This window comes from Arvicanthis niloticus, chromosome 13 (assembly GCF_011762505.2).
Source record: "Arvicanthis niloticus isolate mArvNil1 chromosome 13, mArvNil1.pat.X, whole genome shotgun sequence".
In the NCBI taxonomy this organism is placed as follows: Eukaryota; Metazoa; Chordata; class Mammalia; order Rodentia; family Muridae; genus Arvicanthis; species Arvicanthis niloticus.
The window spans coordinates 66448482-66470656 of NC_047670.1; the positions used below are offsets into that span (position 1 = coordinate 66448482).

A 22175-nucleotide genomic window follows, 5' to 3' on the forward strand; every position below is an offset into this window, starting at 1 on the left:
AATGCACTTTCAACTCACACTTACCTGCCAAACCAATGCAAAATGAATTTCCCAGGCTTAACCCCCACCATGTTGCTATATTACTTCAAGTTCTTTAATTCTTCTAATAGCTTGTAACTATTAGGTAATGCAAATCACTTTTATTCTCTTAAACCTCAGGGCTTCTTGTATGAAGGACCAAGATATAATGGATATCTCTGAAACATCCAGTTGGTTTCAACAAACATCCAAATACTGGATTCAAATAGACGGATCAAAAGGATATAAACACTCCCATTTCCATGTAGAATCAAATAGGCCCAGTAGGGATTCCCCCATATAATTTAAAAATTTTGAAATTTAGAAATATTGAATCAATAGTACTAAGTATCCATAAACAAAATATTGAAATTTAGAAATTATGGAAATTTAGAATGTTGAATCCGCAATAGGAAGTATCCATAAGTGAATGACAACACCCCACAATCTGGTTGCCCCAGAGATCTTCAGGAAAATGGAGATTCTCGTGTACACCAACTGATGCTAGGTAACCTTGCTCCCAAAGTCAATTGGTCAATAAAAGGCTAAAGAATGTGATTGGACAGCAGAGAGAGTTAGGTGGGTTTTCAGATACCTGACTGGGGGTTGTAAGTAGAGATGAGGTACAGAAAGAAGACCAAGGAAAGACAAAGCTGCCATGAGAGGAGATGGACCATAGCATGTGTCCAGGAGAAACATCAAATAACAAGGGATATATGGCTGGGATAATAGTTAGAATAGGTCAAAACCTGCTCAATCTAGGCTTAAATCTTGTAAATAAAACACCCAGATAATGTGTCTTTTATATAGGCTAGCCAGAATATATAATGCCATTTATAATCTACTGAAACAACTAGAACCATAAGCAGTGAGCCAACCTCACCTAAAGTCCAAGCAGGTGAGGTAAAGTTATGTTGTTGAGAGACTGAGGCTGTAGGAGAAAAGTGAGAGGCCCCAACAGAATTATTTGTTAAAGACAGGTCTCATTAAATTCACCTTTGGAAACAATACATGCAGATGCACTGTTCATTCATGAATCTATGGAGAACTTTTCTTATCTTGTATCTTTGATATTGTGTCTCTGTTTCAATATTCAATTAGCCAACTAAGTATTTTCTTATACCAGAATACTTTTATCAAAAGTACAGAATTTAGTGACAAGATCAGCTTGATCCCGAATGTACACCTGTGCTCACAGAACAGCAGCACAAAGGCTCAAGGCACTATGGGGTTTTTGTTTTAACAAAGATGAGACACTGGTAGATAATTGAAATAGAGTAAACAGGTATTTCTATCAACCACAAAGAGGGACAAATAATCTATACATGGTGAAAAGCAGTGAAGATTCCATAAACTGCGATCTCCCAGGAAACAGGATGGAAATTTCTCACAGTAGAGGTGAGATGCCAGCAAAAACATCAAAAGAGGGACATATGGGAAGATCCCATCTGTGGCAGAACATATATCTCCATCAGGTAGAACTAAGGGCCAGAAGGAAACAGGTTCTTCTTGGAAGAAAAGTACAAGGGAATATCAGAGACCAGCAGGTGAAAACATCTATGAAACTGAAAGAATGAAGTTTAGAACATGCATAGAAAGATAACTGAGCAACTATGGGAAATGCTGAACCTATCTAGAACAGAACGAGCTATATTAATATGTGGAGGAATCCCCCTGTGCAGCCTGGGTATCAAAGGAAATAAGGAAGCATGTGAAGACATGGTTGTATTAATGTAAGTTAAAAATGAGGCTTTGGGAAAAAAGATGCTTGGTAATTTCTATTAATTAAATAAAGGCATTCTGAAGATTAGGAATCTCAGTAATAAAATTCATACTAGTAGTTTTGATCTAAGAGAAGTAGAAACAACTGTTGTTTCAAGAGAGTCTCAAAAGGTATTTAATTAACATTGTCTCACAGAGAAGAGTACTTACCATAGGAGGTAAGAATGAATTTTTCCTTAAAATCATGCAGATTGCTCAGTCATAATGAACTCAGCATCTCAGTGCAGAATCACCAGGCATGCTCCCTGACTGCAGGGAGGAAGACAAATGGCAGGCAACATCAGTCTTCCATTCAACATTTTTAGAGTTAATAGCAAGCTGGGATAGAGAGGTATTAGAAGTGTGGAATTTGAAATAGATGATCAAATTCACATACCTCCAATAGGCTGAAATGTCATTCCTCACTTCTTGGATTGGCAAAAATCCAAAAGTTTGACAGCAGCGCTGTTGACAGGTTAGGAAGGAAACAGGTGGTGTTTTGTGCCTGGCAGGTGGGTACTCACCATGAGACACCCCATGGAGGCTTGCCAGACAAACATAACAGAACTGCAGTCATTTATCCTGTGGCCCAGAAGCCATGCATTACTGCTCCATGATGTGGTACCCAACGACCTGTACAGAAGCTGCTTATACTGGCCTTGTTCTTTAACAGAAGCAGATCAACAAAGCTTGCCTTCACTTAAAGAGGACAGGAAGAGTGAAATCTGTTGCAAAGTAGGGAGGGAAAACTAATATAAAGCTCTGTTTCCAGATCTGATCATTGATTAGGCAAAAGCAAATCTATAGCCTTATTTAAAAAAAAGAGGTGGGTGTGCGTATGTGTATTATTCCAGGTTTGGCATTATACCCTCATGTGTGCAGATGTGCTTGCAGAAGTCATGATAGAGGAAGAACAGGAGCTCGGTGAATTCTCTTACTGTTCCATTAAGTTGTTTGTAATGACAACTTACTCTTTCATCCCCTGCCATTGTCCCACAAGCTAGAAAGGAACACAAGAGTCTATTTGCAGCATAAACCCCAAGTTTTCAGTGTTTCAAATAGCCTTGAAGTTTCTACTAGGAAATGGGAGATATCCATTTTAATAGGCTAAGCTAGTGACACTTAGATATACGAAGGATTGAGGCTAATTGGTGATGATTAAGATTATCATACACCATTCTGGAGCAGAGAATACCGTCAGAAATTGAATGAGGACCTGGTGGTTGGGTGAAGTTAGGAACAACTGTCATACTTCACTTTAAACAAAAGGAAATGTGCTGTATGTGGCAAAAGTGGCCATGGAAACATCATGGGTACACAGATTATATTACTTTTGTCTTCTCTCTCTTCCTTTAGCAGGGACGACAGGAATCTCAGCCAAATCAAATGTAACAACAGGAAGAACTACCAGTACACCAGGTAGTAAGTTTACATTGGGATTCAATAAAGGGTCGAATAATCACAAGCAAAGGCATTGGAATATTTGGAAAGGGAGGGCATAGAAGGGAACAAAAGAATATTTAATTTTTGCCTCCATTTCCCAGAAATCTTAGAAGCTGATATAATCCCAGCTTTGTTTGAGTGTTGTTCAGGTAGGACAGACAATTCTGTGGGAGTCTACTAAGGGACAGAACAACATAGGCAGAGCTTCCACCAGTTTAGAACCCCCAGTAGGTAGGCACAGTATAACAAGGTGTCCCAACAATGGCCAACGCAAAGAGAGACCTCAGGAATTTATAAAAAATCTGAAAGTATTTTTAAAGAACCCACTGAAAGAGAATGATTGAGGTAAATTTATAACTTATAAAATGAGTATTTAATTTCCCTGTGGATTTTCCTTGTATAGCGTTTATAACAGCAGTTCTTTAGGCAGAACCTCTTTGTTTTCCAACTGGATTTAACTGGGATAGCAGAGCTGGCAACTACTTCAGCTTTGGGTGAAGCTGCAATTCAAGCATTCTTTATATTTAAAATCTATTAATATTTAAACGACTAACTGGTGGAAATTGGAGATCTTAGATCAACATTTGATATAGCAAGAACTTTACGATTAATTCAACTAGAAATTACCCAAACAACCAACCCAATTTTGAAAATAGTATGTTTATTGAGAACTTGCTGTTCTAATTTTTATTGGAGAGATAAAGGCCCTTTCAATGAGAAATATGTAAACCATGCAAGAGGAACTATTACTAAGAAGTTCTTGCATGGTATAATACTCTTGTTTCTAGCATTGAAGAAATAGATTAAAATATAAGTGAATTGATTTATCAATAGTTTGTAAAAGATAGAAACTTTCTTTTAAAAATGTAACTGGTAGACTAGTGTTCATTCATCTTGATTTTTACTAGATATATTAAATAGAACTTAATTGACAGAATAAAATCATAGGACAGTTAACATTTGAAATAAGAATTTGTGAGTCATTTAAATCCAAACAAAATAACAACAAAATGATAACTGTGAAAAGTACTTGAAGTATAAAATGTACAAATATTTTGTATATACTAACTTGCCTGAATCTTGCTTCTATCCTGTGAAATTTTAACTGTATTGGGAACTAGTCACATTCTATGTGTCAAATGAGAGTGGTTGCTCCAAAATCTAAAGAAAAATGGAAGGGCATCTGTAGGGCTATATTTGTAAATAGATACTGTTTAATTTGATTTTATCATGGAATATCTTGTTTTCTCACTCTATGCTTATTGAAAGTTTTGTTTGGTATAGTAGTCTGGGCTGGCATCTGTGGTTTCTTATAGTCTGCAGGACATCTGTCTAGGCCCTTCTGGTTTTTAGAGTCTACATTGAGAATTCAGATATAATTCTAATAGTTCTACCTTTTTTGTGTTACTTGGTTTTTTTTTCCTTTGCAATTTTTAATATTTCTTTTTTCTATATGTTTAGTGTTGTATTACATAGGAAGAGAACTTTTATAGTCCAATGTATATTGTGTTCTGTATGTTTCTTATACCTTTATAGATAGGTATCTCCTTGGGGTTAGGAAATTTTACTTGAGACTAAGAAAGTTTTCCTCTATGATTTTGTTGAAAATATTTTCTGAGCCTTTGAGCTGGGATTCTTCTCCTTCCTCTATTTCTATTATACTTAGGTTTGGTTTTTTCATACTGTACTTGATATCCTGTATGTTTTGTGTCATTAAGAATTTAGATTTACCATTTTCTTTTACCAATGTATCCATTTCTTCTATTGTATCTTCAATGTCTGACATTCTCTCTTTCATGTCTTATATTCTGTTGGTGAGTCTTTCCTCTGTAGCTCATGTTCAAATTCCTAAATGTTTCATTTCCAGAATTCCCTCCATTTTTATTTTCTTTATTGAATCTATTTTTATTTTTAGGTCTTGAACAGTTTTAATGGTTTCCTTCAATTGTTTCTTTTTATGTTCTTGGGTTTCTTTGAGGGATTTATTAATTTCCTCTTGAAGGACCTCTGTCATCACATAGTTGGTTTTAAAGTCTTTTTCTTGTGCTTCATTTATGTTAGAGTATTCAGGTTCTGCTGTGGAAGGATAGCTGGGCTTTGATGACAACATATCGCCTTTGTTGTTGATTGTGTTCCAAGGCTAGCATCTAGTCAGATGGGTTTGGGCTGATTATAGGTTTGGGTGGTCATTTCTGGATTTCTCCTTTGTTGGGTAGGTGTTTTCTTCCTTAGTTTCTGTTTCCTCCCTGGATTTTCAGAGAGTATGATGGCTATCTGTTGCCTGATATTTTGGCCTGCTCTGTTGGTGTGTTCTCAGGGATTGACTGCTGGTGTGGAAGATTGTGATGCTGGAGTAAGTTGGGGGAAGGAATGTTGAAGGAGAAGGTCTCTGTTATCCCTTGGGGATAGAGTCAGAGAGAAAAGGGATACCACAGCATATTTCCTGCTACAGAGATGGGGATGAGACTAGCAGGGGTGGGGTGTGGATGGATATCAGGAGCAACAGGACAGAGAGGACCTTCCTCAGCCTACCTGTTGCCCTTGGGTTAGCATGGTGTGACACCTTGGACTTGGTGTCTCAGGGAAAGCAACAAGTAGAGGAAGGAAGGCTAGAAGGTGATGATTTGTGGGATCTATAGGAGATAGAAGCAGGGGTCTGGGGGAAGGCTATCAGCATTGTTCTGCTGCAGCTATGGGAATGAGACTTGGGGATTGGGACTGGGGGAACAGAAAGAGGAGGTCTACAGGTAGGCTACTTGGTCTTCTTTGTTTCAGTTTTGAGGGGAATACCAGTCCTCTTAGTGACTGGACTAATTCAAAATTTCCACCAACAGTTCTCTCTTCAGAATTATTTTAGTGCCTGCAATGCTCGCCTGTTTTGTTACCATGTGTTCTTAGAGGAGGGTGCCCAACTCTACCTAGGTGACGATGACACACATCGCCTTTCCAAATCCCCATCTTCCATCTGTTTCTTTCAAAAGCCACGACTTCCATGGGAGTCGATGGAACCAGTGTCACAGGACGCAACACAGGTGGGAATGGTTGCCAGGTGTATGATTTTGGAGTGATGTAAAGTGACAACTTTATTTTGTTTCTTGGTAATAAGAAAATTGATATTTTAGGAGCTCTCAGGAAGATCAACAACATCTTCATGTGAGACTTGGCTTGGAGTCCATTTAGTCAGATTTTAGGGGTCCTCACATAGTTGGTTCTCTTTAAACTAGAGTGGAGGGCCCAATAAGTTTTCTCTTTTTTCCATTTGTCATTTCAGGAATCACTACATCAGCTGGAGGAAGTACAAGCTCACAGAGTTCTGTTTCAGGTAAACAGAAGCCCAAGATGAATATATATATATATAAAACCTTTTTACTGTAATGTTAGTAGATTCCTCGAGCAGAAACCAGATGATGTACCATTGTTGGCTATTCCCTTTGGACAGTGGTTCTCAACCTGTAGGCCTTGAATCCTTTGGGGATTGAATGACCCGTTCACAGGGATCACATATCAGAAAACTTACATGTGAGATAGTTTACGATTCACAACAGCAGCAACATTACAGTTATAAAGTAGCAACGAAATGATTTTTATGGTTGGGGAGATCACCATAACAGGAAGAACTGTACTAGAGTGTCCTGGCATTAGGAAGTTTGAGAACCACAACTTTAGGATGATAATGGAGCTTTGCCTTCATAATTACTCCTTTCCCACTTTATGTCAGACACCACGGGTCTCTTGCACGACTATATTCTGCATCTGGTGGTCCCAACATAGGGAAACTGATGACTTAATTAAAGGAGCTTAGTGATTGGATGCCACAAATGCACAGCAAACTTTTACTAGTCCTGGTTCTGAACTTCTTTGCTTTTCCCTTTCCACTTGGAAGCAACAAGTTGTTTGCGAAGTGGCAGAAGTTCAGATGCTGGAGTCTAGGTAGACGGACCCCAGCAGCCAATGACTTTCCCCTTCATTTTACATTGTCTGACATAATGTATTTGGGGGAATTTTTCTCCAGCTCTATCTCTGAGTACAAATTGCCTAGATGATCACACATAACTCTATGTGAACTGCCCTTTATATATTTAGAGTAAATGGTGTAGCAGGGATCATGAATAATGCATCAGTAGAAGCGAGAAAATTGACTCAAGAAACCCACACATTTATTCTAAACTCAAATCCTAATTTTAGGCTTAAGGGATTCATAGATTAGACCCATCTTTCTGTGATTTCAGTCACCACGGGAGTGACTACTGGTAGCAATGTAGCCCCAGGGAGTTCCTGCAATCATGAGTCACAAATACAATTGGGGAAATTAGTCTCTAAACTGCAGAGCCTTTCCTAGGGAACGTGTGTAAATTCACAGAGAATGTGTATATGCACACATTCCAAATGTTCATGTCCCAAGCTCTTCCCCATCTCTGTTCAGAGGCTACAACTTTTTTTTTTATTAGATATTTTATTTACACTTCAGATGCCATCCCCTTTCCCCATTCCCCCCCACCCCCCTTAGAAATCCCCTATCACATGCCCCCTTTTCCTTTTTGCATTTATACATTTTTTTAAATAATGTTAATCATAAGCGTTATAAGTTTGGAATTGTTCAATCAGAGGTGTAACCCACTGACCGACCTAGCTATAACAACTATCTTTGACTGGTGGAGATACATGAATATCTGCCTCCCTGTCTCCCCCCTCTTTCTCTCTTTCATCACCTAGCTTCTCCTATCCTTCTTCTCCTCCTCTTCTTACTCCTTTTCTTCCTCTCAGTACTCCTCCTACCTTAGCTCCTCCTACACATCACCCTTCCTGTTAAAATGAAACTTTTCTCTCAAAATACAATTAGAGCATAATTATGCCAATTTGTACCAGTGAGGTACAAGATAGTCCTAATACCCAGTCCATCATTTTGTTGACTAACCAGCACCTCTGTCATCTATCCTAACTAAAACATTTAGTTCTGAACCTGGCTTTAGGATGAATGTCAGCTGACTACCATCCACTCAAATCTTTTCTCTTACGGTAAATAGCTATAAGTTTTCAACCCCGTCAGAAATCCAGAATGACTGAGTTAACTATAATTGTGGGAAGCACAAAGCATAGCTTCTAAAACTTAGCCAATTTATAGAGACCTCTGACCACCTGAAAAGCCCCTATACTACCGAACGTTAGAGCATCAAATCTTCAGCCTTCTGGCCCAGAATCATCTGACAGACCTTGGTGATGCAGGATTATTAAGGACTGATTACTCTGTCTAGGCAGATATAATCAGTCGACTATTCTGCATGTGTGTCCTTTTCTGGACAGTAATTTGTCTGTAGATGGAGAGAGGCAATTCTTGCCTAGTGGCTGTTACCACACAACTGGAGTAACTCCAAGGATGCTCAATTTCTTCTTAGAATCCACGACAGGAAGCTGTCAGGAGCAGACAGGTCTCTAATCAATATGAACATTAATATATAAATATTTGTAGCATCAGTTCTATGGACTTCTGATGTTTTGAAAACCAACTATCCATGTAAGGTAACCTGGACTGTTTTTTGTTAACTCCTCTCAGCTATTTCTAAGTAAAATATGGAAAGCACTCTAACAATAAACTCAAAAATATGAATTTGCTATAGTCCCTTAACTCATAGGTTAACCATCCCAAATCAGTTAAAAAAGGGCTGGGTCTAGGCATTGTATTCCTAAATGTGTTATACAGGCACAATGCCCATGAGTGTATCAATATTCATCTCATTTTTATATTAATAAGAGGCTCGTACCAATGAAAACCTTAAATTTGAGATCAAAGTAAATTTTGTACCATTTAAGAATTTATAACTTCATCTTGATAATAAGTATACAGATTTCTACCAGTAGGTTATGGCTATGCAGTAAGTCCTAGCTAATCCCCCCTGTTCCAACAAAACCACTACTTGTCCCTAGAAAGACAGACCATTATTAACCACATTAGTCCCCAAGCTCAGGGAATAGGGGCGCTGACTCTTCTTTAACTTCTTCAAGCTGATTAAGGGCGTTGAGATTTTAGAAGAGGGGTGGGGGGAAGAGTAAATTGATAAGCCTCTGATGCTGTGTCTTCACTGAATCCAGATGGAATTCCAGGACATCGGAGGTTTGGGCCAGTCTGCTCAGTATGCTTGATGAGTAGATACACCAAGGCTGTGTATTCTGCAATATACAATTCTCAGAACAAGTTTTAGTATCAAGAAAAAAAAAAATTTCCACCCCCAGGGCACTGACATTTTTTTTTAAAGATGTTGGTTCTGAAGACTTTTTTTTTTTCCCCCGCTTCTTAAAATTGGTTGTAGTATTTACGTTTCAGATTTTATCCCCTTAGCCTACTTCCTCCCACCACCCAGAAACCTATTCCATTCCCCTCCTCATGCTTCTATGAGGCAGTGACCACACCTACCCCCCTCACTATCCCCTCCCCACCCTCACATCCCCCCCCCACTGTGTGTTCATTCATTCATTTTTCATTCATTTTTTTATGGGACCAAGAAACTCCTCTCCCACCTATGTCTGACAGGGCCATCCTCCCCTACATATACCTCTGGAGTCTTGGGTCCCTCCCTATGTGTTCCCAGGCTGGTGGTTTAGACCCTGGGGGGCTCTGGTTGTTTGGTATTGTTGCTTTCCACCTGGGGTCAATAACCCTTTCTGCTCCTTCAGTCCTCTCACTAAGTTCTCCATTGGGAAACCCCTGATCATATCAGTGGTTAATTGTGAACATTGTCCTCTGAGTGTTTTAGTCTTTGGCTGACATCTAAGGAGACAGCTATATCATGTTCCTCACATTATGCACTTCCAGCCATCCACAACAGTGTTTAGATTAGGTGGCTGTACATGGGGTGAATACCCAGGTGGAAAGGTCTCCTGATGGCCCCTCCTTCAGTTTCTGTTCCATGTTTTGTTTCCCTATTTGCTCCCTTGAGCATTTTTATTTCTCGTTCTAAGTAGAACTGAGGCATCCCCTCTTGGTCTTCCTTCTTCATGAGCTTCATGTGGTCTGTGGGTTGAGTCTTCGATAATCCAAGCTTTTGGGCTAACATCTGTGGAGATATGTTTGTGTAACTCTCTTCTTTTGGGGTTTTTGGAAGATTACTTTCTTGCTTTTTCTAGGTTGTAGTTTCCCTCCTTGTGTTGGAGTTTTCCACCAATTATTCTTTGAAGTGCTGGATTTGTGTTGAGATACTCTGTAAATTTGGATTTGTCATGGAATATTTTGGTTTCTCCATCAATAATGATTGACAGTTTTGCTGGGTATAGTAGTCTGGGCTGGCATTTGTGTTCTCTTAGGGTCTGTATGATATCGGTCCAGGATCTTCTGGCTTTTATGGTCTCTGGTGAGAAGTCTGGTGTAATTCTTATAGGTCTGCCTTTATATGTTACTTTGCCTTTTTCCCTTACTGCTTTTAGTATTTTTTCTTTGTTTTGTACATTTGATGTTTTGACTATTATATGGCGGGAAGTATTTATTTTCTGGTCTAAACTATTTGGAGTTCTGTAAGCTTCTTGTATATTTATGGACATCTCTTTCTTTAGGTTAGGGAAGTTTTCCTCTATAATTTTGTTGAGGATATTTACTGGTCCTTTTAGTTGGGAGTCTTCCCCCTCATCTATACCTATTATCCTTAGGTTTGGCCTTCTCATTGTGTCTTGGATTTCTTGTATATTTTGGGTTAGTAGCTTTTTGTATTTTGCATTTTCTTTGACAGTTGTGTCAATGTTTTCCATGGTATCTTCTCCACATGAGATTCTCTCTTCCATCTCTTGTATTCTGTTGGTGATACTTGTGTCTATGACTCCTGATCGTTTTTTTAGGTTTTCTATCTCCAGGGTATTGTCCCTTTGTGATTTCTTTATTGTTTCTACTTCCATTTTTAGATCCTGCATGGTTCTGTTTAATTCCTTTTCCCGTTTGGTTGCATTTTCTTGCAATTCCTTAAGGGATTTTTGTGTTTCCTCTTTAAGGGTTTCTATCTGTCTACCAGTGCTCTCCTTAAGTTCTTTGAGAGTGTTATTTATGTCTTTCTTAAAGCCCTCTATCATCATCATGAGAAGTGATTTTAATTCTGATTCCTGCTTTTCTGGTGTGATGGGGTGTTCAGGGCTTGCTCTGATGGGGGAGCTGGGTTCTGATGATGCCATGTAACTTTGGTTTCTGTTGCTTACATTCTTGCTCTTGCCTTTTGCCATCTGGTTAACTCTAGTGCTGCCTATACTTGCTGTCTCTGACTGAAGCCTGTCTTTCTAGTTATCTAGCTTGTGTCTGATCTCCTAGGGGTCCAGATGTCTCTGTGATCTTTTCCAGCTGCACTGATTATAGTGGTACCTCTAGGATGCCTCAGGATATGGTGCCTCCAAGGTAGTAGTCCAGCTAGGTGTCTGCTGTTCTGGGTGCAGTGTCTCCTCTAGAATATCTCAGGATACGTTGTCTGAAGCTCTGAGTTCATTTGTTCCTCTGTGGATCTGGATTGAGTGGAACTTCCAGTATGTCTCAGGTGGAATCCGGGGTCCACACAACAGCAGACCTGGCAGAGGTCTGATCTAGGCCTCAGATCTGAGAACTAGTTTCTACGACACTGTCCAAATTAGAGCACCTGGGATCCCTGCTTCCTCTGGGTTCTTGGAGGTTGGGGACAGAGCTGCCACCCAAGATCTGCTCAGTGCTCTGGCCCAGACCGGAAGGAACCAGTGTTCTGGGCCAGGAGTAACTTCCTGGGTCCTTTTGGTTCCCAGTTACTCCCTGTTTAGGGCAGGCCCTACTGTCTGCTTACCTAGGATACTGCCTGAGTTCCAGTGCCTGGGATCCCTGTTTCCTCTGGGTTCTTGGATGTTGGGGGCAGAGCTGCCACCCAAGATCTGCTCAGTGCTCTGGCCCAGACCGGAAGGAACCCGAGGCTACAACTTTTAAATAAGTTGGAGAATACACTAGAGTTAGAACAGCAACTAGTGAGTGACTCCTGTTTTGAGCCTTTAGGGTAGTGGTTCTCCAGGGTCTGTAGTAGATTGCAGAATGGGGACCAGGAAGAATGGAAAACTTCCTTTTATCACACAGCCTGGAATCCCTTTGAGCACAAAGACTTTCACCTGACTCTTAAGACATAGCACGCAGCCTGAGAGCTCTATCATGTTTTTGAAGCAAGGTCTCACTAGGTACCATATACTGGTCTCGGACTTTCAGTCCTATCTCAGCCTTCCAATCTCTGGGATTTCTGGCTGTGCCTGACAGTCGGAGATTCTCAAAAAGAAGGTTATGGAGGTGATGATCCTGGAATTATCTATATTTTTTTCTTTGAATATTCCACCTCGGTAACACCTAGAGTCACAACCAGCCCCAACATATCCCAGACAGGTAATGTGGAGAGATCCAGTGGAATCAAATGAATCCTGTGAAATTTATCTCTTCCACTTGGGGTCCTCTGTGTCCATGAATCTGCCATACCTGAATTAAGCACACAGAGACATGATCTGAATTATGATTAGTATGAGTAAAACATTGTATTGTCATCCTCTTTGCCCTAGAAACCACTGCAAAAGCAACAGAAAGTCAAGACACTGAGAGTAAAACAGGTCAGTATGAGAAGACCTCCAATTGCTTCATGATCTACTGGCGTTTCCTGTACTTAAAATGTGGTGGGTTCTCTAGCATACATAAGAAGCAAAAGCATCAGTAAGAGACAGTGGTTGCCATGCTGCAACCTTTTTATTGGGGACATAAGGTATTATAGGCAAAGGTACTGGTGATTTGTTGATTATTCAAAGATATATATATATATATATATGAATACTGTGATCCTGTAGTTGATAGTCATGAGTAAAGGCACCAGAATGGGAATTGTTGAGTTTGAGACTAGCTAGGTGGGCAGCAAATTTCTACCAAAAACAGAGACATGAAGATACATGGGGGAGTTCAGGAATAGGCCACATGTTAGCAGTGCAAGCATGAGGGTCAAGGAGGAAGATTAGGAAATACAGAAGAACATATGAAAGATTTGAGCTCCAAATTTAAAGGTGACTTCATCCTCACAAGAAATGAGACCTCCTCTCAGTTTTATCAGGAGAATGACATGGCTTGGAGAAAGTGGCTCTGACATCACTATGGAAATTAAAAGATTATTCTGAATACACACACACACACAAATATACTATATAATACATACATACACATACATAAATACATATATTTTGGCAGGGTAGAATGACAGTACAAATTTGACCTTTAGCTATTTCGAATTAGAATTTGGCATTAGAATTTTGAAAATATATCCATGCAAATATCTGTGAAGTACAGAAACTCAATTGGATACATGCTTATCATCTGCCTAAAGCATTTGGGCAGGATGGAACAAAATTAACACATTAGAAGAAGTGGAAATAGGAAAAATGTTCTAAGATTGAAACTGTTACTAAAATTATATCCCCATGCCATGAAACCATCCCTTCTCTTTATTCACAGGCCAACTCATTGGAATTCTTTTCCAAAAAAAAATTTCAATGGGACTTTATTTTTATTTTCTATATTAAATTTTGAGTTCTAAATGAAACACTTTATAATACTAGGATGCCAAATGCCATAAACAGTACAGAGCGGGAACACAGATGGCCTATGGGAGACTAGCTATATAGCCAATTGTTTCAGCATTATAGTAATCAGTCAGGTAAATGTATTCTCCCCAACACCACGACACCATTCTGAAAACTTCAGAGGCTAACAGGTTTTCTGTTTCCACAGAGTGTCCAGGCACGCTCCCACCAGCCCCAGGTGAGTGCACCCAACCCCAGAGTAGTTCTGTAGTGATTGTTCTTCTTGTACATTAGGTATCTGAAGTCACTCCAATACATGCCAGGTCACAGAAGGTTTCAGAGTAAACTAAGTGCATATAACTGGCTTTTACTCGTCAAGCAATGTATAATAGTTATTTTCTTGTCCACAAACAAATGCAGCCAAACAGTACACATCAGTTCTCCCGCCAGCTCTTTCAGGAAATTACCTATCTTGATCAAAGATAGTTAATGGTACTGCTCTCCTAACGGTGATCATTTAACAAACTACATAATACAACTTTTAGGGATAGTGTTCTGGGTGAAAATTGCAGGTGTGCCTGAGTTTAATAAATTCTGAGAACTTTATTGAATTTCCACTACTTTTAAGATAATATAATGCATTTTTGCAGTGAGTACTCAATAGAGAAATAGTTTTTGCTTTATTTAATGAGAAAGGAAAAAATTTTTAAAAATACAGCTTTCATATACAGCCGTCAATAAAGTTCACAATAAGAAGTAAATACACATTCTGTGGGGAATGTAAGCTGTAGAAGTGGCGATAAGTTGACTGTTAGAAAGCTAATAAATTAGAGGACTGAGCAGAGTAAGGAAGTAGCTTTAATCTGGGAGACTTGGAAACCAAAATAAAGTATTTATCTTAAAAGATGACTAGCATTTAAAATAAAAACAATTAGATAATTAGACATTGGGAAAATTGCTGTAGCTGTGATGTAAAGAACCATTTGGACCAGAAAGGAATCTCAGTGGTTGAGTTGTTGACCAGATGATGATGTGGTAGGTTAGCCAAGAATAAAGAAAGGAAAGATTTAAAGTGAGGGCAAGAGAAGGGGACTTGCAGGTACTTTGGATGACAAACTACAGTTAATGAGCGGGGCTCCTAGGAGCAATTTAATCTACAAGAGAAGTCTGTGCCTGAGGCAAGAAGACACCATCTGTTTTTTCCATTTACGTTGAAGGTTCTAGCAGATCTGTTTGCATGGAGATAGAGGGGTGTCCTTGTTCATGAGTGTTAATGGTCTCAAACACCTTCAAGTCTGAGAGCCTTCCACTCAGTGCTGGACATTATGGAGAAACTTTCAGTATGGGTAGGGTTTTCTGAATGTTAAATTTAAAGAAAAGCTAACATTTTTTTTTTTGCATGTGAAAGTTAATGTCACCTATGACAGAGAATTCAAATGATTGATTAAGAAAATTTGGATCTATGGGTTTGCCAATGATAATATCTTGGTACTTATTGGGTTGTAGAGATAGGAAGCAGTTTATATGACAGTGAGCTGAATAATGTAGACACACACACACACACACACACACACACACAGGCACGCGTGCACACACAAAGCATTTTGCTGGAAGCAAGTAGGTGTGATTTATCCAGCTTTGGACACAATATCTCCATAAGTATGCCTTTGAAATTCCAGTGTCAATTATAGTAGGGGCTCCCTGCTGGCTATCTATAAATAGCAAGTGATTGTAATTTGCAAACTTTAATTAGCATTTATCGCTTTATGTTAACAGTGTGTCAAGGCCCACTGGGAGAAGAGAAATCTGTAAGCATACAGTTCTGTTCTATCTTAATCTAAATTTCCTTTCTGGCTCTTTGTGAAAAAAAAGTCTAAACATGGTTTGTATCTGCAGCCTGGAGACGTATGGACATCAAATTGCCATCAGTGTACCTGCACCGAAGCACAGGCGGTAGATTGCAAACCTAAAGAATGTCCTTCTCCACCCACATGCAAAGCCGGAGAGAGGCTAGTGAGGTTCAAATCGAATGATTCCTGCTGTGACATTAGCCACTGTGGTATGTGTCTGTAACACATCAGATGAACTAAATCGGTACATTGTTTGCCCATTTAGACAGTCAAGGGGTATTTTTGAGCTAATATGTCACACAATGACATTAGATCCTGACAGATAAAACGGAGTTGGTACTTCTTAAAACTTATAATTGTAATTAAAAAAAAAAACCTGAATCAAGAGATATTAACAGCATCAATAGGTTCAAAGGCAATGGTGCTATTCTAAGAAAAGCATAATTGTTTCATAAGTATGATCTCATCTACAATTACTCCTTCATAAATAATAAAGGAGCATATTATATTTGTTTTCCAGAACCAAGAACGTGTTTATTTAACAATACTGATTATGCGGTAAGGCCTTTCATCTCTATTTTATTTATGCAATCAGAGTAGATGTAATACTAAGCCACACCAGGGTTTTTTTCCAGTGTATTATGAATTTAAAAAGGGTTTTAAAAACACTTTGCTAAAGTCTGAGGATAAGTTTTTCCCTGTCCACACGATTTACATGAACACCTCACATAAAAAGGAACCTAACATGCTCCTTCCAAAGGAGGCGGTGCTCCAGATCATTAAACCAGCCAGCAGTCAATCTCTGAACAGAATTTCCCCAGGGTCTTGCCAGATGGAGAAGACACACTGCGCCTCATTCAAATCAATGAGCAGAGTTCAAGTGTAATTACAACTAGAAAGATCAGATGGCCAAACTGCCAGAAATCAAATAAGAAATCTCAAGGGCTCCACCCAATAAGGGTTTTAGCCTAGACTGGGCTGGGTCTGGACCACTGAGCTCACATTTAGGGCAGGGCTTAACTTCCCAGGATGTCAGATGATTCCCAACTGATATGTATACTCTCAGCTGGTGTTGCTACATACTTAAAACTCAAACTAAAATAGATGAAGCATGCTAAGAAACACACAGTGGGGGTGGGGGGGGGGATGCATGAGGCAGTTTTACTTGCACAAATCAATTGCCTCAACTCAAATTTCAGTCTGATCTTTGCAATGTTCCAAGTCCAAAATTGGTGTGACTCTGGAAAGCAAAACACAAAGGGTAAAGTCAAAATGGGAAATCCCAATAATTTACATGCAATAGAGTGGAAATAGTTAAATTTTAGTTTAAAGGGTACTTTACCTTATGGCCTAAGGCTCTAAATCAGAGGTTCTCAATCTGTGAGTTGCAACCCTTCTGGGATAAAATGACCCTTTCACAGGAGTTGCATATCAGATATTCTGCATATCAGCTCTTTACATTGTGATTCATAACAGTAGCTAAATTACAGTTATGAAGTAGCAGTGAAAATAATTTTATATTTGGGAGTTACCAAAACATTGGGAACCGTATTAAAGGGTTGCAGCATTAGGAAGTTTGAGAGCCACTGGTCTAAATTAAACACTATTTCTCAGACTTTAAATGTTGGGCAGAAATTAATTATGGAACAGTCCAAAGAACTTTGACAAACATAGAAGTAAGCCATCTTGGAAGTATGGACATTAGCTCTACTTTAAAATTTTATTTATTTTTATTTATGTGTATGAGTATTTTGTCTGCATCTATGCATGTGTATCACGTGAGTGCCTGATGATCTCAAAGGGCAGAAGAGGGAACTGGATTTCCTGGGACTGAGGTATATGTAGATGGTGAGCCTCCATGTAGGTACTGGGAACCCAACCCTGGTCTTCCAGAAGAGCAGCAAGTACTCTTGAGCATTGAGCCATCTCTGTAGCCCCTGTTAGTCCTCATTCAAACTTTTATCCATTATTAGTGCGTGAGCATGTCCTATGGCACATGTGTGATGGCCACAGGTATCTTTTAAGCATCAATTGTCTCTTCCTTCAGTGGATTGCTAGGATCCAACTCACGTTATCCATCCATTTTGAACCAAGTGCTTTCACATACTAAGACATCTTGTGGGTCCATGAGTCTTAATTCAATAAACTGCTTTTGTGTCATGTTTCCCTCTTAGATATCATATTTTCCTTGAAGGATAGAGTACAAAAATTGGTGAACTTCTTGCTTGCCATAAAACATCCTTTCTTGAAGAATTTTCTTAGACATATACCAGTGACTATCATCGATTTTATTTTAAAGATTGAGAATCTTGATGCTTTCCATGCTCCCCCAAAGAAGAATTTTGATTTATTCACTGAAGTTGAAGATATGCAAACTACCTTCCCTTAAGTGTTTACTGGACCACTGAAAGTGCTGCTTCATGGATACTAAAATCAGAAATTTCATTCATTCCTTTTTTTTTTTAACAGTTTTTAACTGATAAGCTAAATTATATTCAAGGCAAATAACTCCTCTTCTTCCCCACACTTAACTTGCAGATTGGTTCGTCCTTTGAGGACCCCAGCAACCCATGTCTCTCCTACACCTGCAACGCCACAGGCTTGGTGGCCGTGGTTCAAGACTGTCCGAAGCAAACATGGTGTGCAGAAGTAAGTCATGGTCTTAACATGAGGTCACCTCTCAAGCTCAACTCAGAACCTTCTCTTTCTCCTGCTTCTTGGGAAAAGTTGGCCTTTGGCCAAGAGGTATAAATTTGTGGTTAGTTTCATGACTAGTTATACAAATCCATGTATCCCATGTATCGAGAAACATGTGATTCCAGAAATGACAGCTTTTGTTGAGTATATTCTTCAAACCAAGAAAGGCTTTTATTTTTCCAGCTCTGTAAATCTTAGGTTAATGCTATTTTAAAAATAGGCTATTGCAAACGATGAGCTATTTTTATATTTATTTTCATTTACGTGTATAAGTGTTTGCCTGCACATGTGTGTGTGCACCATATGTGTGCTTTATACCTTCAGGGGCCAGAAGAATGTGTTGAGTCCCCTGGAAATGGAATGTGAATTATGGAGCCACCATGTGGATTCTGGGAAATAAATATGGGTCCTCTGCAAAAACAAAAAATTTCTGTCTCTGTCTCCTCTGCCTCTGTCTGTCTGTTTCTCTGTGTAAATTTGAATATATACATATATATTTACATATAGACACACACATATATATAATTACATATATATAACAATAATAATTAAAAATAAGAGGTTATGGATATAAAAGTGAACTGGGATGTGAAAAGTATTTGATGATGCAATTAGATTTTAATTAAAATTTGAAAACAACAATAAATAATAATGAAAATTATTATTATTATATTATACAACAAGCACTCTGAACTATTGAACCAAATTCCTCTTCCCTATTTTATAAACATAACTAAAAGAAAAAAAAACTTTTTAAGCAAAAGCTCATGGAAGATTAATTACTTCCTACAAAACTTCAAATTCTCTAAAATGACATGTATCTGTACTATTTACATCTTTGTGCCACAACCATCATTTCTCTGTCTCTGTACTTTAGTTTCTATCACTGTGCTGAATACCATGATCAGAAGCGACTTGAAGAGCAATGGGCTTATTCATCTTACACTGTCAAGTCACACTCCATCCCTAGGGAAGTCAGGACAGGAGTTCAAGACAGGAACCTGGAGGCAGGAGCTGATGCAGAGGCCATGGAAGGGTGCTGCTTACTGCTTTCTTCCCATGGCTTCACCAGGCTGCTTTCGTATATGTTCCAGGACCACTAGCCCTGGGGTAGCTCTGCCTACAGTGAGTTGGGCCCTCCTATATTAGTCACTAATCAAGAAAAATGCCTACAAGCTTTCATACAGGCCAATCTAATTGGAACATTTATTAAAAATGAGGTTCCCGCTCCTCATATGGTTATAGCTTGTGCCAACACATTCAATATATGTTCTTTTAAAATTAGTTAATGTTTAATATTAAGTTACAACTTTTTTCTTTCTGATTCATGTAATTTATAACAGAGTTGAAATTATTACCTTAGAATTCTAATACTGGATTTCAATAGTTTATTTGGCTCTCACCTTAAGAGTTAGGAAGGTATGAATTTGAAACAAAGTTTAAATGCAGATTTTGAGTAAAAGGAGCTAATGGCATCTGGTATTATGTTACAGAAATTTTCCTTGGAAGAAAGTGAAGCATGTTCATTTTCTCTCATATTTGCATATTCTTCTACCATTTCTTCCCGTCACTGTGAAGTCTCAGTCTTAAACACTAAGTCTCATGTTTATTACCAAGTTCAACTCCTTCTGCACTTGCCTAGCACTAAAGCTGATGTCAGCATGCTTATCTCTTTCCATTTCCCCTTCACATTGCTACTTCTGTATAATGAGAAATGTCATATTTCGTTCAATATTAAACATTCCAATCCTTTGTTCCTGCAGGAAGAAAGAATCTACGATTCAAATAAATGTTGCTATAAATGTAAGTTAACTTCTGTATATAGAAAATATCTAACTGGCTGAGAAAGTTTCTTTAAGACATAATGGCAGATTGTTAATAGAAGGTTGACCCGTTGTGTTTAAAATACAGAAATCTAGGTCATAACGTAAGCTGCCAACCTGTATGCTTGCAAAGGGTGTTATAGTTATTTATTGTCAGTATATTGTAAAATAAGTAATCACCAGTTATGTTTACAAGGGAATTTTTTTATTCCTGTGTAGAAAAAAAACCAACAGACTTCTATCCTAACACCAGCAATCTGTGTTGGAAATCTGTGTATTAGAACACAAGGTTATATAATCAACAATAAGGAAATGCTTGTCAGAAATGTCCCATCCTCCTCTCTCTGCTCTGACTGTCCTGCCCCCCTCTTTCTTTGTTCTACTTATCATTTCTTTTTCCCCTTCCCTTGTCATATAATCATAGCAACAATCAACAATATCTATCCCAGTATTAACCAGGTGCCCTTCACAGTGGGGGCTGAGAAAGACAGCTCCCTTCATAGCATGGGGAAGTAGCTGACATGGGGAAGTAGCTGACATATCTTTTCTCTTTGGTTAAGACAAAGGATGCCAAAGAATTGTCAAAATGTTAAATCCCCGTTCTTCGTCTGGTTTGCACTTTGCTCTAGGTAATAATGACTGCAGGACTACTCCTGTGAACGTGACCATTAGGTACAACGGTTGTAGGAAGAGGATCGAGATGGCAAGATGTGTAGGAGAGTGCAAAAGGACCGTCAAGTGAGTTACCCTGTGAATATGTGCCACGCATTAACCCAGTTTGACATGAATGAACTGCCTGATTAGGACACTACAACACACACACACACACACACACACACACACACACACACACCCATAAGATACAAGAACTAAAAGTAATCACTTTAGCCATAAATTATTATGTTTTGTAAAGATGCTTATTCTTCTGTGACAAAAGAGGATGCTTACTCAAGGAACTGCATGACTCAAATCATTTTAAAGTTGAATTTTAGCGTTGTGTTACATGATATTTTTAATATAAAATTTCACATATACATTAATTTAGTGAGAATAATTATAACTTGGTATTGATTTAAAAGCCCTCATTTATACTTTTGCACCCTAATGTTCTCATTATGCAGTTACAACTCTTTCTTCTTCTAATCTCATCTCTGTCTCAAGTGTAGGTTGTCACTGATCTACATCAGAACGTTTGTGGTTGGAAAGGATACAAGGTCTAGAAAAAGAGCACAGTAAAAGCTATTAAACCATTTAGGGAAGTCATTAGAATGCAATCATTGATGCCAAGATAGGTAATGTTTGCAAATATTCTGAAGCATTTCTTACTGAATTCTTTCCTTTTAGGTACAATTATAAGACCTATCAATTGGAGAATTCCTGCTCTTGCTGCCGTGAAGAAAACTATGAGTTCAGGGACATTGATCTTGACTGTTCAGATGGCAGCATCATCTCTTACAGATACAGGCACACTACCACCTGCTCCTGTCTGAACCAGTGTGAACAGTCTACAGCAAGTTAATGCCCACGTTGCCTTTCTGGTTACTCTTGTTTTAGAAGGATTGAAAAGTATCATTAAATAATGAGAATGAATTCGTATGAGTATGTCTTATTCAAAAGGCGAGGCTCCCAATGGGGTGTTGTTGTTATTCTGTTATTGATGCTGGCTGAAAAATAAATGCAATAGTGAAAGAACTTGGTGAAGACGTGGATTTGTTTACACTGGGTGAATTCTGCAAGTAATGGAGAACTCTAGACAGTCACGGCTCTCAGTGTCCTTGGGCCAGTGCTCTGCTTCATTTCCTCTCTCCTCTCACTACTTAATGACAATGTACTCTCCCTTCCATTCTCCCTGTGCCACAGCACCCTCTCCTGGGATATCATGACTTCCTAGTAGTTCTCAAGAGTTTCATATCATTTCTTCTCTTTCTTCCTCCTGCATTTTTCTAGCTATTCCCACACCATTTTAAAGCCATAATCAGGCTTTGTGAACAGCTTCATTTTGTGGACTCCAACTTTTTTTTAACTGAATATTATTCCTCCTTTCATTCTATTCAGG

General features: G+C 38.7%; 1 protein-coding gene across 1 annotated transcript in view; it reads left to right on the forward strand.

Moving 5' to 3' along the window:
* Muc19 (mucin 19, oligomeric) overlaps positions 1-21811 on the forward strand; it is a 75932-nt gene extending 54121 nt beyond the window's left edge. Inside the window, exons 34-44 of the mRNA XM_076912313.1 lie at positions 3136-3198; positions 6494-6544; positions 12748-12795; positions 13958-13987; positions 15526-15557; positions 15646-15808; positions 16120-16157; positions 18138-18248; positions 20060-20099; positions 20749-20857; positions 21464-21811. Coding sequence (XP_076768428.1) covers positions 3136-3198; positions 6494-6544; positions 12748-12795; positions 13958-13987; positions 15526-15557; positions 15646-15808; positions 16120-16157; positions 18138-18248; positions 20060-20099; positions 20749-20857; positions 21464-21638 — 860 coding nt within the window. The 3' untranslated portion in view covers positions 21639-21811. The remainder of the gene's footprint in view (positions 1-3135; positions 3199-6493; positions 6545-12747; positions 12796-13957; positions 13988-15525; positions 15558-15645; positions 15809-16119; positions 16158-18137; positions 18249-20059; positions 20100-20748; positions 20858-21463) is intronic.
* Positions 21812-22175: the final 364 nt, after the last annotated feature.